Here is a 13,251-nt window from a genome sequence, read left to right as displayed (position 1 = left end):
AGCATTCCCGCCTTTGAGTCCAAGGGTCCTGAGTTTGAATCCCACTTCAGGGAGCCCCAGCGAGGGGAGACTAGAGTTCTGGTCTCTGAATACTGGGTTTACATCCAGTCGGGGTATTTGTATCCAATGGGAGTGGAGTTACTACCCCTCTGCATTGCATCAAATTAGTTCTCCCAGTGGCGGTTGTGTATCAAGTTAATGACCAGTCCAGATTAAAGAGGGGGCTTAATTACAAAATAACCCAGAGCACAATCTGCTGGATGTAAAAGCAGTGGTAGAAATGGGTTGCCTGATGTCCCACTCAGCATTGAAGAGGAGGAAGAAGTTATAGCAATGCTGAGATCAATTGCAGCATCCTCACCGCCATCTTTTTTTAAATTCATTTATGGGATGTGGGCATCGCTGGCTCGGACAGCATTTATTGCCCATCCCTAATTGCCCTTGAGAAGGTGGTGGTGAGCTGCCTTCTTGAACCGCTGCAGTCCATGTGAGGTAGGTACATCCACAGTGCTGTTAGGAAGGGAGTTCCAGGATTTTGACCCAGTGACAGTGAAGGAACAGTGATATAGTTCCAAGTCAGGATGGTGTGTGGCTTGGAGGGGAACTTGCAGGTGGTGGTGTTCCCATGCATCTGCTGCCCTTGTCCTCCTAGTTGGTAGAGGTCGCGGGTTTGGAAGGTGCCGTCGAAGGAGTCTTGGTGAGTTGCTGCAGTGCATCTTGTAGATGGTACACACTGCTGCCACTGGGGGAGTGAATGTTTAATCTTCACTGAGATCAGCTGAGTCAGCAGAGAGCAGGTCAGACACTTCTTGTTGGCAATCATACTAGAACATACCGTAACCATTCATTACTCTTTGAGCCAAACACCCCCTGACACCTTGCTGAGTGTCAGCTTCAACACAGAATGATTTCCAACAATCAGAGGGTTACAGTCTTACAAAACTGCTCTTAGGAAAGCTTGGAAGTTCCTTAAACTTGGAGAAGTCTGTTTACAGGAATTTGCTGGTGAGGTAATTACAGAGCCTTTAAACTGTTGTGCAATAGATCTATGTTGTAGATTGGGCAAAAAACTATTTGCTTCTCACTTTTTCTAAAAGACTACAGGAATGAAACCAGGAAATGATGTGCTCTGTCATTTCCCAGTAGGTGATGAGTGGGAGACTGCTAACAGAGGCAGAAGTTAAGTTATAAAGTGTTTCAAAGTTTGAAAAGAGACCTGACCCTTCCACCCTCCCTCCCTGGCAAAAAGCCCACAGTGGGCACAGGCAGAAAGAATGCCCACTTGGGTGAGGTACTGGTAAGCAGCCCGTGCCCATGGAACACAGATCCGAGTCAGAGTTCACGCCTTCGAGGTGGGAAAAGCGAAGGAAAAAAAACTTAAAAGTTTGTGTGCGTGTTTGGATGCTGAGTCCCACTTGGGACAATGAGCCAAGCTGTGCATGGTGAAGAGAAGTAGGTGCAGTTTATGGTGTCTCAGTGGCACCTCGAACTGGTGACAGAGTTCACATTGCTTTAGCGAATTGGCCTCTCATATTTAAAGTCTATTAAAAAAAATAGAAACAACTTGTGTCCACAGGGGGAGGTGTCACAGGGGGAGTGGAGTCACAGGGGGAGTGGAGTGACGGGGGAGTGGAGTGACGGGGAGGAGTGATGGGGAAGAGTGACGGGGGAGGAGTCACGGGGGAGGAGTCACGGGAAAAGGAGTGACAGGGAGTGGAGTCACGGGGCGGCATCATGGGGAGGCGTCATGGGGAGGAGTCACGGAGGAATCATGGGGAGGAGTCACGGGGGAGGCGTCACGGAGAGGAGACACAGGGGAAGGAGACAAGGGAAGAGGTGCCTGGAACTTTTTTAACTGCCCTTTCTTTGCCTGAGTTGTGATGTATTTGTAACTGTTTTCAGAGAAACCTCCCAAAATTATTGACACGAGTTGCACCAGTGTCAATTCGACAGGATCTGAACCTCCCATGGAAATGTCATTCCAAGCCGATGAGGAGGAGAAGATCCCCATCCCTCACAGCAGCTCGGTGAGTCTATGCTTCAGTGCTGTCTAAGCAGCGGAGTCGGCAACATCAGCCAACAGTAAAGCCTCAGTTCATTTAACAAAGCTTTAGCCCACTGTACTCTGCCAGGAACCAAACCCTCTTCTCACTCTGACAGACCTCAGATTACCTGCATTAGGATTCAAAGTGGACAGATGTCAATGAGCTTCACTGTCAGCCGGACTACATCCCATATGATAGCAGATCAAATATTCTGCCTTTCCAGCAGGCTGCTCAGGAATGTCTCTGATGCGAAGCGGACATGAAAGTCCGATTGATGAAGTGGAGGTCAGTTTCTCACTTCCTACACTGGTTCAGTATCTCCTTCCCTTCGTAGCATCACCCAGGGGTAAATGGAGCTCCTTCTCCGCCATCACATGGGAATCTACAATGGTGTTGCTTGCCTGTCACTGGCTTCCACGTTTTGGAAGTCACAGGCTTTGCTAACCTTCCTGTCATCTCCAGAGCCCTCTGTCAGGAACATCATAAAATGAAAGGCTGTGGCGCCTGGATGATTCGTGATTTTGCAAATAACCATTTCACCTCTGGAACTTGGGTCAGTCCAGCCCAGAATCATTGAAGAAATGTCTCCTCTGTTGAATGTAAGGATCCAAAGTCACTGGGCTTGGGGCAAACATAACCAGATTACCAGTGCTTTTGGGGCTACAGCACAGAATGGCACTTAATTTAGAAATGCATTTTCAAAGCACCACATATAAAGGCAGAGTATGAGGAATGGAAATATGCTATACTGGTGCAAGAGGTGAGGCTACCTAAATATGTGGCTAAAGTGTATTTTTGGGACAGAACAGAGGAGCTTTACTCTGTATCTAACTCGGATTTTTTTCTTTTTTTAAGGTAGCCTATATACCCCAGGCTCTGTATTTTTGTGGAGTAGGCCTTTATTCCCCAGGCCCCTTTTATATGCATTTACAAAAATAACAATTTAAAATCAGATAAATAAAATAAAACTCAAAATTAAAATACCATTCTTGGCATCGATGATGCACTCCAGTCCCTGCGGTGCCCACCGGTCGCAGAAGGCCTCAAGCGTACCGGTGGACACCGCATGCTCCTTCTCCAGGGACACCTGGGCGTGAGCGTAACCTCGGAAGAGGGGCAGGCAATCAGGGAGGACGGACCCCCCCCCACCCCCCACACCGCCCCCAACGGCCCGCAGCCTGGACCTGTGAATTGCCACCTTGGCCAGGCCCAGGAGCAGACCGATGAGGAGATCCTCCTCCCGGCCCACCCCACTCCGCACCGGGTGCCCAAAGATCAGGAGCATGGGGCTGAAGTGCAGCCAGAACTTGAGGAGCAGCCCCTTCAAATACTCAAAGAGGGGCTGCAACCTCGCACACTCCATATATACATGGAACACGGACTCATCCAGGCGGCAGAAATTACTTAAAAGTCTATTGCACGGGACTGCCCTGTGCAGCACCCTCCACCACAGGTCCCTGATGTAAAAGGTGAGGACTCCCCTGTAGAGAGACCGCAACTGGGGTTTCCCCGCGCTGCCAAATTGCAACACGGACTGCAGACAAGGGCGAGGAACTGGAGAGTGTGCAGGAGCAGTCCATACAGGAAACACCTCTGCGCGGTGTGGAATGGCAGGGAGGGCATTTCCGAGAGGCGGCTCGGGTTGTGCGGGACCAGCTCCCATGGAGGGTTTCGGGGCCTGAGTCCAATGAACAGTTCTGGCCAAGCGGGGGTCAACTCAGCTGGGAGGGCTCCACACTCCCGAGCCCCCTCGTCACCCACAGTGAGGGGCGTCCCGGGGGCTTCGGCTACTCCTCCACCTGTCAGTCCGTCCCCAGAGCCAGCCGCCCGGACAGCCGAGGCGCTCTCCTCCACTGGCGGGGGAGCGCCCTGACTGGAGGCGACCATGTTCCAGACTCTCAATAGATCTTGATAAAAGGCATGAAACTCCCTCAGAGAGGCGCTGCTAACGGACTCCGCCGGGAGCTGCATGGCGTCTTGAAGGCAGTATCCCGGCGGAAAAAATACATCGCCAGCGCACACCATCTGGGAGGATGCTCGACATACAGGTATCTCTGCAGGGTCCGAAGGCGGAGAGTCGCAGCCTGGGTGCGGACGCACACCAGCGACTGACCGCCCTCCTCAATCGGGAGACTCAGGACCGCGGCAGAGACCTAGTGTTTCCTCTTGCCCCAGAAGAAATCGACGAGCTTCTTCTGGATCTTGGTGGCAAATGCAGGGGGCGGGGCCAAAGTGACCAACCAGTACCATACCATCGAGGCCACCAGTTGGTTTATGCCCAACGCTCGGCCCCTGTAGGAAAGCACTCGGAGCAGTCCTGTCCAGCGCCTCCAACTCCTGCCAGTTTGCCGGCCAGGCTTCCTGAGCGGGGCTAAGGCAGACTCTCAGATAGAGGAGGTGCGTGGTGCTCCACGCAAAAGGTGTTAACTCCTCCGGCAGGGAGTCCACCCACCATTGACCCACCAGGAGTCCAGAACATTTCTCCCAATTGATCCCCGCATAGGACACGGCAGAAAAGGTCTGCTGGCACTCGCGCACCCTCCGCAACTCAACGGGATCTGTGACCACGAGGAACATGTCATCGGCATAAGCCGAGAGGACGACCCGCCTTCCCGGCTCGCGCAGAGCCAATCCCGTCAACCTCCTGTGAAGCAGGCACAGGAATGGCTCCACGCAGATGGTATACAATTGGCCGGACAAGGGGCATCCCTGACGCACTCCTCTCCCAAAGCGAAGGGGCGCCGAAAGGACACGTTAACTTTAACCAGACACTCTGCAGCAGCATATAAAAGTCGGACCTGGGCCACAAAATGCGGCCCGAGTCTGAATGCACGCAGAGTCCCAAAAAAATATTCATGATTCACCCTGTCGAACAGACAGACCAGTCCTCTGGGAAAGATGGATCAGGTCTAGGACCAGATGGATGTTGTCATGGATGGACCGGCCCGGGACCGTGTAGGACTGGTCAGGGTGTATCATGTGGGCCAGCACGGAGCCCAGGCTGGTAGTCATAGCCCGGGCAAAGATCTCATATATCGGATATAATCTGAGCTGAGGAGGGAGACCAGAGGCCAATCTTAAGCAAGCGGAGATTGCTCCTCTTAGGCAAAAAGATGATGACCGCCCTGCGCCACGAGAAGGACATCTCCCCGGTCACCAGAGTTTCCCCCAGGACCCGCACATAATTGTCCCCCCCAGGACGTCCCAGAACGCCCTGAGGAACTCTACGGTCAGACCGTCCAGCCCCAGGGATTTGCCCCTCGAGAGCTGGTGGTGGCCACCGGTCAGCTCCGCCAACGTGAGTGGAGCCTCCAATCCTTCGGCGCCCTCCGGGCTGACCTTCGGCAGGGCCTCCCACAAAACTCTGCGTGCATCCTCGCTGGACAGACCCGGAGAGAACAACGCACTGTAGTAAGTACGGACCAGGAGGCCCATTCCCTCCGGATCCGTGATGGAGGATCCGTCGTCGGCCAGCAGCTCAACGAGCTGCTTATGGACCCCCCGCATTTCTCCAGCGAGTAGAAGAAGGGTGAGGCACGGTCCAAATCTTCCAGGATCTGGATCCGCGACCTCACGTACGTGCCTTGAGACCCTCTGAGCTGCAGGTCCCTCAGTGCGCCCTTCTCTTTGTATGCCTGCCACAGGGCTGGGTCTGCGACATCATGACTGAGGCGGGACTCCAAGTCGAGCAACTCCCTCTCTAGGCGCCCGATCTCGGCTTCCCGCCTCTTGGTCGACCACTTCGCGTACTCCTGACAGAAGACACAGATGTGAGTCTTGCCCACATCCCACCATCGCCTCAAGGAGGGGAAGCCCCCCCCCCCCCCCGCTTCCTTCTCCAGTCGGCCCAGAATCGACGGAACGAGTCCTGGAATCGCTCGTCCTCCAGCAGCCGGTTGTTAAAGTGCCAGTACGCGGACCCCGCCCGTGCGCGGAGCAGAGTGAACTCCGCCCACACCAGGAGGTGGTCCGAGCACGGCACCAGCCGCATGGAAGCCGCCGAGACATGGGAGACGTACGCCTGCGAAAAGTCGGTTCGGGACCCTCCTCCTCCAGACCTCCACGTGAAGTCGCTGGAGTCGGGATGGAGATTCTGCCAGATGTCCACCAAGTTAAGGGAGCTGATCAGTTCCCTCAACTTCTCCACCGATGCTTGGCCGTGCTGGGGACCGGAGCGATCCCCCACCTCGAGGGTGCAGTTAAAATCCATCCCCCCCACCCCACCCTCCACCCCCCCCCGAGGATGATGCACTTGCCGCTATCGATCGAGCTCAAGAGAGCAGACACTTCTTTAAAGAAGCGTGCTTGCAACGCGCCGGGCCTGGGCGCGTACACGTTCACCAAGTATAGCGGCACGCTACGCAGGCGAATGGCGAGGTGGAGCAAGTGGCTCGGCATGAGCTCCTTGACCCCCAAGATCTCCGGCTGAAAAGTCGGGGCCAACAAGATAGCCACCCCATGAGAAATAGGGGTGAGGTGACTCATGTAGACCCCACCCTGCCACTCCAGGAGCCAGGTGGCTTCGTCTCCCGGAACGGTGTGGGTTTCCTGCAGAAAGCTCACCGCGTATCTCCCTTCCCTGAGGACTGAGAGATTGTGAAATCTGCAGTGAGACCCCCTGCTGCTGTTGATGTTGAGGCTGGCTATGGTTATCTTCATGTCAAAAGTACTTTGATATATATTAATACACAATATATATTAATGATTTAGATGAAGGAACTAGATGTAATATCTCCAAATTTGAAGATGACACAAAACTGGGTGTGAGTGTGTGTTGTGAGGAGGATGCAGAGAGGCTTCAGGGTGATTTGGACAAGTTGAGTGAGTGGGCTAATGCATGGCAGATGCAGTATAATGTGGATAAATGTGAGGTTATCCACTTTGGTTGCAAAAACAGAAAGGCAGATTATTATCTGAACGGCTACAAACTGAGAGAGGGGAATATGCAGCGAGACCTGGGTGTTCTCATACACCAGTCACTGAAGGTAAGCATGCAGGTGCAACAGGTGGTAAAAAAGGCAAATGGTATGTTGGCCTTCATAGCGAGAAGATTCGAGTACGGGAGCAGGGATGTCTTGCTGCAATTATACAGGGCCTTGGTGAGGCCACACCTGGAATATTGTGTGTAGTTTTGGTCTCCTTATCTGAGGAAAGATGTTCTTGCTATAGAGGGAGTGCAGCGAAGGTTTACCAGACTGATTCCTGGGATGGCGGGACTGACGTATGAGGAGAGATTGAGTCAGTTAGGATTATATTCGCTGGAGTTCAGAAGAGTGAGGGAGGGTTTCATAGAAACCTATAAAATTCTAACAGGACTTGACAGGGTAGATGCAGGAAGGATGTTCCCGATGGTGGGGGAGTCCAGAACCAGGGGTCATAGTCGAAGGATACGGGGTAAACCTTTCAGGACTGAGATGAGGAGAAATTTCTTCACCCAGAGAGTGGTGAGCCTGTGGAATTCGCTACCACAGAAAGCAGTTGAGGCCAAAACATTGTATGTTTTCAAGAAGGAGTTAGATATAGCTCTTGGGTCTAAATGGATCAAAGGGTATGGGGCGAAAGCGGGAACAGGTTACGGAGTTGGATGATCAGCCATGATCATAATAAATGGCAGAGCAGGCTCGAAGGGCCGAATGGCCTACTCCTGCTCCTATTTTCTATGTTTCTATGAAACCCCGTCACCAACACCTCACTGTGAGGAGGAAGCGGAAGTGCACCTCACCTTCCACCCCCACAACATTGAGGAATGCATTAAACCGGTGCCTCTCAACCAGAGATTGTGAAATCTGCGGTGAGACCCCCTGCTGCCGTTGATGTTGAGGCTGGCTATGGTTATCTTCATGTCAAACGTACTTAAAACCAGTCATCAACACCTCACTGTGAGGAGGGAGTGGAAGTGCACCTGGCCTTCCACTCCCCCAGCAACCCATTGAGGAACACATTAAACCGGCACCTCTCAACCAGTTTCACGCCTGCGCCCTTTCCCGCTTTCTTGAGGGCGGCACGGACGGACTGGATGATTAGTGCCAGACTCGACCAATGGCCGAGGGCCAGCTGAACTTTATTGCGGCAACCCCTGCAAGCCGCGAGGAACTCCCGGAGTTCCACCGTGGGGATGAGAGGAGACTCGGTGGGATGCACGAGGGACTCCACCACCTCACTGGCGATGGAATCAAGGTCGTCCTCCTTGCCCCACACCGAGTCCCCGTCCTCCTCCGGGTCGTCACCGCCAGCAACCGACACGCCCACCACACACTGTGGGGCGGACGTCCCGGCCGCGCCAGCTGGTCCCACTTCCGTCACGATCCCACCCCCAGGATCGATGGCAGAGGAGTCCTCTCTGGGTTCTACTGTGAAACCCGAGCCTGTGGGCGCCAGCAGTTCAGGACCCCCCTCCACCTCCGTCCCCAGGCCAATGAGTGGTCCAGGGGAGACAGAAGTTTCCGACTTCGGAAATCCAGCCGGAGCCGAGATCGGAGGCGGAGGGAGGAGGCCATCTCCCGCTCCGCCAGCACCACAGGCCCAGCAGATGGGGCAGCATTTTAGGTTATAATCGGGTTGGGTGTCTCCTGGTTGGTGGTGGACTCCAGCTGGGAGGGCCGACCCTCTGGGGCCTCGCCCTCCCCTTCACTCAGGGCACCCGACCCAGTGGCAGAATGGGTGGTTTCTCCAGGAGCGTCCCCAGACTCCCCCAACACAAGTCGGGCTTCAATTGCTCCCACAGGAGGGGCTGCATGTTGAGGGGCCTCCCCCTCCCCTCCATCCTGAGAAATAGGGAGCTCCTGCCCAGACTTTGCAGCCTTGATGTTGGTGGTGGTAGGGGGAACCTGGGGACCTGAAACAGGAGACAGCTCCCCTCCAACAGTTGGGCCCTGCGCCTCAGGGCCCCTCGTTACCTCTGTGGAGGGGTGCCTTCTCCTCTTTTTCCCGCTAGGGCGCAGAGGCTCAGAGACCTCCATGTCATCAGAGGCCTCTGCCTCCGCATCCTCCTTTTTGTTTGTTACTCTGGGCCTGAGCCCAGGCCTGGGACAGGTGGATTCCCTGGGAGCGGGCCTTGGGCTGAGCCCAGGCTCAGGTTGTGTCACGGCGTCCAGGGGACGAGCCTCTCGGTGTTTAGTTTTCCTCCACGCCTTCCTTCCACTCGGACGGGCACTCCCCTCCCCGCCGGAGGCTGTGAAAACTACAGCCTCCGGAACCGACTGAGCGGTATCTGTTGGATGTGTGTAGGGATTGGGAGGAGGTGCAGTCGTGCCACACTTGGCCGCCGAGGTGGAGCTGGTGGCCGGGAGGTTGGGGCAGTACTTACGAACATGCCCCACCCCCTTGCAGATTTGGCACCGTGCCCCGTCCGAGGTCCAGAAGACGTGGTAGGCCGTCCCTTGGAACTCCACACTGAAGTGGCCCTCCAAGACCCCCCTCCCGCGCCAGTTGCATAAAGAGCTGGCAGCGGAAGGAGTAGACATGTCGGAGGCTGTGCTCCCGAAGACCGAGCGGGACCGGGGTGATCCCCGACCTCACCTTCCCCAGATGGTGCAGGTGGGGGAGGAGGAGCTCATCAGGAATGAAGGGCAGGATATTTGACAACATTATCCGCTGCGCAGTGGCCCCCAGAGGGTCCACTGGCAGGAAAGTCCCACCCACTGTGAGCCCCGTACTTAGGGCAAGGGACACCGCCCGCTCGGCCTTCAGGAAGAACACAGCCTTCCCGTACATCTTTGAGGCTGCCACAATGGCCGAGGGGCCAACAACCTCGGCCATTGCCTTAACGCAAGCCTCAATAGTCATGGTAGGGTGGGTGTAACTCTTCACCCCATGCTTTGTTGTCAATATTCTAAATGGTGACGGGGCCACAGGAGCAACTGCTGCAGCATAGGAAGGCCCCGCCACCGAGCAGGACTGTGAAGCCATGGGGTAGAAGAGTCACACCCACCGTTGAGAGAAACAATAAAAATAGAAAGAGAGAAAGGAATAACAAATAACAGCAACAAATTATCCCAAAAAGCACAGACTGGAGGGTATGGCTCGGGAGAGAGGCTGAACGAGAGGAGGGTCAGGAGAAATCAGTCTCTTTGCAGGTGTTAATGCAGGCAGTCCTTTTGCTGGTCTTCCAGTTGGTGGTGGGAGGGGGTGCAATGTCTTCACCTGGGACAGCTGTAGCTGCCCAGGCACACTCTGCTTCTGAAATAAGCAGTGCTGCAGTGTTCCAGTGAACATCAACGCAAGCTCGAGGAACAGCATCTCATCTACCGATTAGGCACACTACAGCCTGCCGGACTGAACATTGAGTTCAATAATTTCAGAGCATGACAGCCCCCCACTTTACTTTCATTTTTAGTTATTTTTTTCTTCCTTTTTGAAATCTTTTTTTTGCATTTATTTCATTTCATCTTAGTTTGTTCAGTTTGCTTACCCACTGTCTTTTTTCAGGTTTGCACTTGCTGCTGTTCAATATTCAGTGTATTAACAGCTAATCTGTACGAATGCTTTGTCTTTCAACACACCATTAACATATTGTTTGCCTTTGCTCCGTGACCTTTTGGTCAGCTATGTGGCCTGGTCCAATCTAGACCTCCTTTGTTATCTCTTGCCCCACCCCCACCTCACTTGCTTATAACCTGTGACTTTTCTAATATTTGTCAGTTCCGATGAAGGGTCACTGACCCGAAACGTTAACTCTGCTGCTCTTTCCACAGATGCTGCCAGACCTGCTGAGTGGTTCCAGCATTTCTTGTTTTTATTTTAGATTTCCAGCATCCGCAGTATTTTGTTTTTATTACACTCTGCTTCTGATGTAGTTTAAAACAGTTAAGAGAAAGTCTCTTCACCTGGGCAGCTCCAGCTATCCCAGACTAGCTCGTTGGGGTGGGCAGGGAGCTCCCATTCAATACTGTTAAACACAGGAGCTCCCTGTTCAAGCAACCCCACCCAAGGTCTTCCAGTCTCTTCCTTTCCCCCTCCCCACAACAATCAATGAAAGGGCTACAAAACCCAAACTCACAAGAGCTATCAGTTCTTCTAGCCTCCTGCTTTCTTCTTACAAAAAGACAGATGGAAATCCTTTGTTTCAAGTCTCACTCTATCCCTGTTGCAGCAGTCCTCCAGACTCTGCACACAGCAACAGTCAGCTGCACCTCATTGATGCACTCAGCACCTCCAATGAGCCAGCAGCCAACCCCGTTTTTTTTTTTTTCTTCTAACCCTGTTTTTTTTTTTAATGTCGAGGGGGCCTTTATTCCTCAGGCCCCCTTTATATATTTTTTATATGTCGAGGGGGCCTTTATTCCTCAGGCCCCCTTTATATACATACTTATATTTTTAAAATAACTTTATTAAAACCAGATAAATAAACAAAAAAACTCAAATTAAAATGCCATTCTCGGCGTCGACGATGCACTCCAGTCCCTGCGGTGCCCACCGGTCGCGGAAGGCCTCAAGCGTACCGGCGGACACCGCATGCTCCTTTTCCAGGGACACCCGGGCGCGAACGTAACCGCAGAAGAGGGGCAGGCAATCGGGGAGGACGGACCCCCCGACGGCCCGCAACCTGGACCTGTGAATTGCCACCTTGGCCAGGCCCAGGAGCAGACCGACGAGGAGATCCTCCTCCCGGCCCGAGCCCCTCCGCACCGGGTGCCCAAAGATCAGGAGCGTGGGACTGAAGTGCAGCCAGAATTTGAGGAGCAGCCCCTTCAGATACTCAAATAGGGGCTGCAACCTCGCACACTCCATATAAATGTGGAACACGGACTCGTCCAGGCCGCAGAAAGTACAGGTGGCCTGGGAGTCCGTGAACCTACTTAAAAGCCTATTGCACGGGACTGCTCTGTGCAGCACCCTCCACCCCAGGTCCCCGATGTAAAGGGGGAAGACTCCTGCGTAGAGAGACCTCCATCGGGGTTTCCCCTCGCCGCCAGATGGCAACGCGGACCGCCAGGGCGTGTCCGGCCAGCTGACGAGGGCGAGAAAGTGGAGAGTGTGCAGGAGCAGCCCGTACAGGAAACCCCTCCGCGCCGATTGGAATGGCACGGAGGGCATTTCCGAGAGGCGGCTCGGGTTGTGCGGGACCGGCTCCCGAGGAGGGTTTCGGGGCCTGGGTCCGATGAGCAGTTCCGGCCGAGCGGGGGTCAGCTCGGCCGGGATCGCTCCGCACTCCCGAGCCCCCTCACCACCCGCACTGAGGGGCGTCCCGGGGGTTTCGGCTACTCCTCCGCCCGCCGGACCGTCCCCGGAGTCGGCCGCCCGGACAGCCGAGGCGCTCTCCTCCGCCGGCGGGGGAGCGCCCTGACTGGAGGCGACCATGTTCCAGACTCGGAAAAGATCCCGGTAAAAGACAGGCAACTCCCTCAGAGAGGCGCGGCTAACGGACTCCACCGGGAGCTGCGTGTCGTCTTGAAGGCAGTGACACTGGCGGAAAAAATACGTCGCCAGCGCACACCATCTGGGAGGACGCTCGACGTACAGGTATCTCTGCAGGGTCCGAAGGCGGAGAGTCGCAGCCTGGGTGCGGACGCACACCAGCGACTGACCGCCCTCCTCGATCGGGAGACTCAGGACCGCGGCAGAGACCCAGTGTTTCCTCTTGCCCCAGAAGAAATCGACGAGTTTCTTCTGGATCTTGGTGGCAAATACAGGGGGCGGGGCCAAAGTGACCAACCGGTACCACAGCATGGAGGCCACCAGTTGGTTTATGACCAACGCTCGGCCCCTGTAGGAAAGCACTCGGAGCAGTCCTGTCCAGCGCCCCAGCCGAGCGGTGACTTTCGCCTCCAACTCCTGCCAGTTTGCCGGCCAGGCTTCCTCAGCGGGGCTAAGGTGGACTCCCAGATAGAGGAGGTGCGTGGTGCTCCACGCAAAAGGTGTCATCTCCTCCGGCAGGGAGTCCACCCGCCACTGACCCACCAGGAGTCCGGAACATTTCTCCCAATTGATCCTCGCGGAGGACGCGGCAGTAAAGGTCTGCTGGCAGTCGCGCATCCTCCGCAAGTCAACGGGATCTGTGATTGCGAGGAGCACGTCGTCGGCGTAAGCCGAGAGGACGACCCGCATGGCCGGCTCGCGCAGAGCCAATCCTGTCAACCTCCCGCGAAGCAGGCACAGGAAGTGCTCCACGCAGACGGTATACAATTGGCCGGACATGGGGCACCCCTGACGCACTCCTCTCCCAAATCGAAGGGGCGCCGTCAAGGACCCGTTAACTTTGACTAGA

At 54.9% G+C, this 13,251-nt stretch overlaps 1 protein-coding gene across 10 annotated transcripts in view; it reads left to right on the top strand.

Annotated features, from left to right (window-relative positions):
• LOC137358729 (natural resistance-associated macrophage protein 2-like) overlaps positions 1–13,251 on the top strand; it is a 260,788-nt gene that overhangs the window by 68,122 nt on the left and 179,415 nt on the right. For 8 of the 10 annotated variants that reach the window (XM_068024993.1, XM_068024998.1, XM_068024995.1 and 5 more), the window contains one exon: positions 1,903–2,027. In XM_068024993.1, the coding sequence (XP_067881094.1) occupies positions 1,903–2,027 (125 nt within the window). Of the gene's footprint in view, positions 1–887; positions 1,011–1,902; positions 2,028–13,251 lie in introns of those variants that run through there. The other 2 variants (XM_068025000.1, XM_068024999.1) reach the window with 2 other exon arrangements.

Source organism: Heterodontus francisci, chromosome X (genome assembly GCF_036365525.1).
Source record: "Heterodontus francisci isolate sHetFra1 chromosome X, sHetFra1.hap1, whole genome shotgun sequence".
Taxonomy (NCBI): Eukaryota; Metazoa; Chordata; class Chondrichthyes; order Heterodontiformes; family Heterodontidae; genus Heterodontus; species Heterodontus francisci.
Note: the sequence above shows the minus strand (reverse complement) of the source record. Positions and strands in the feature narration are given on the sequence as shown.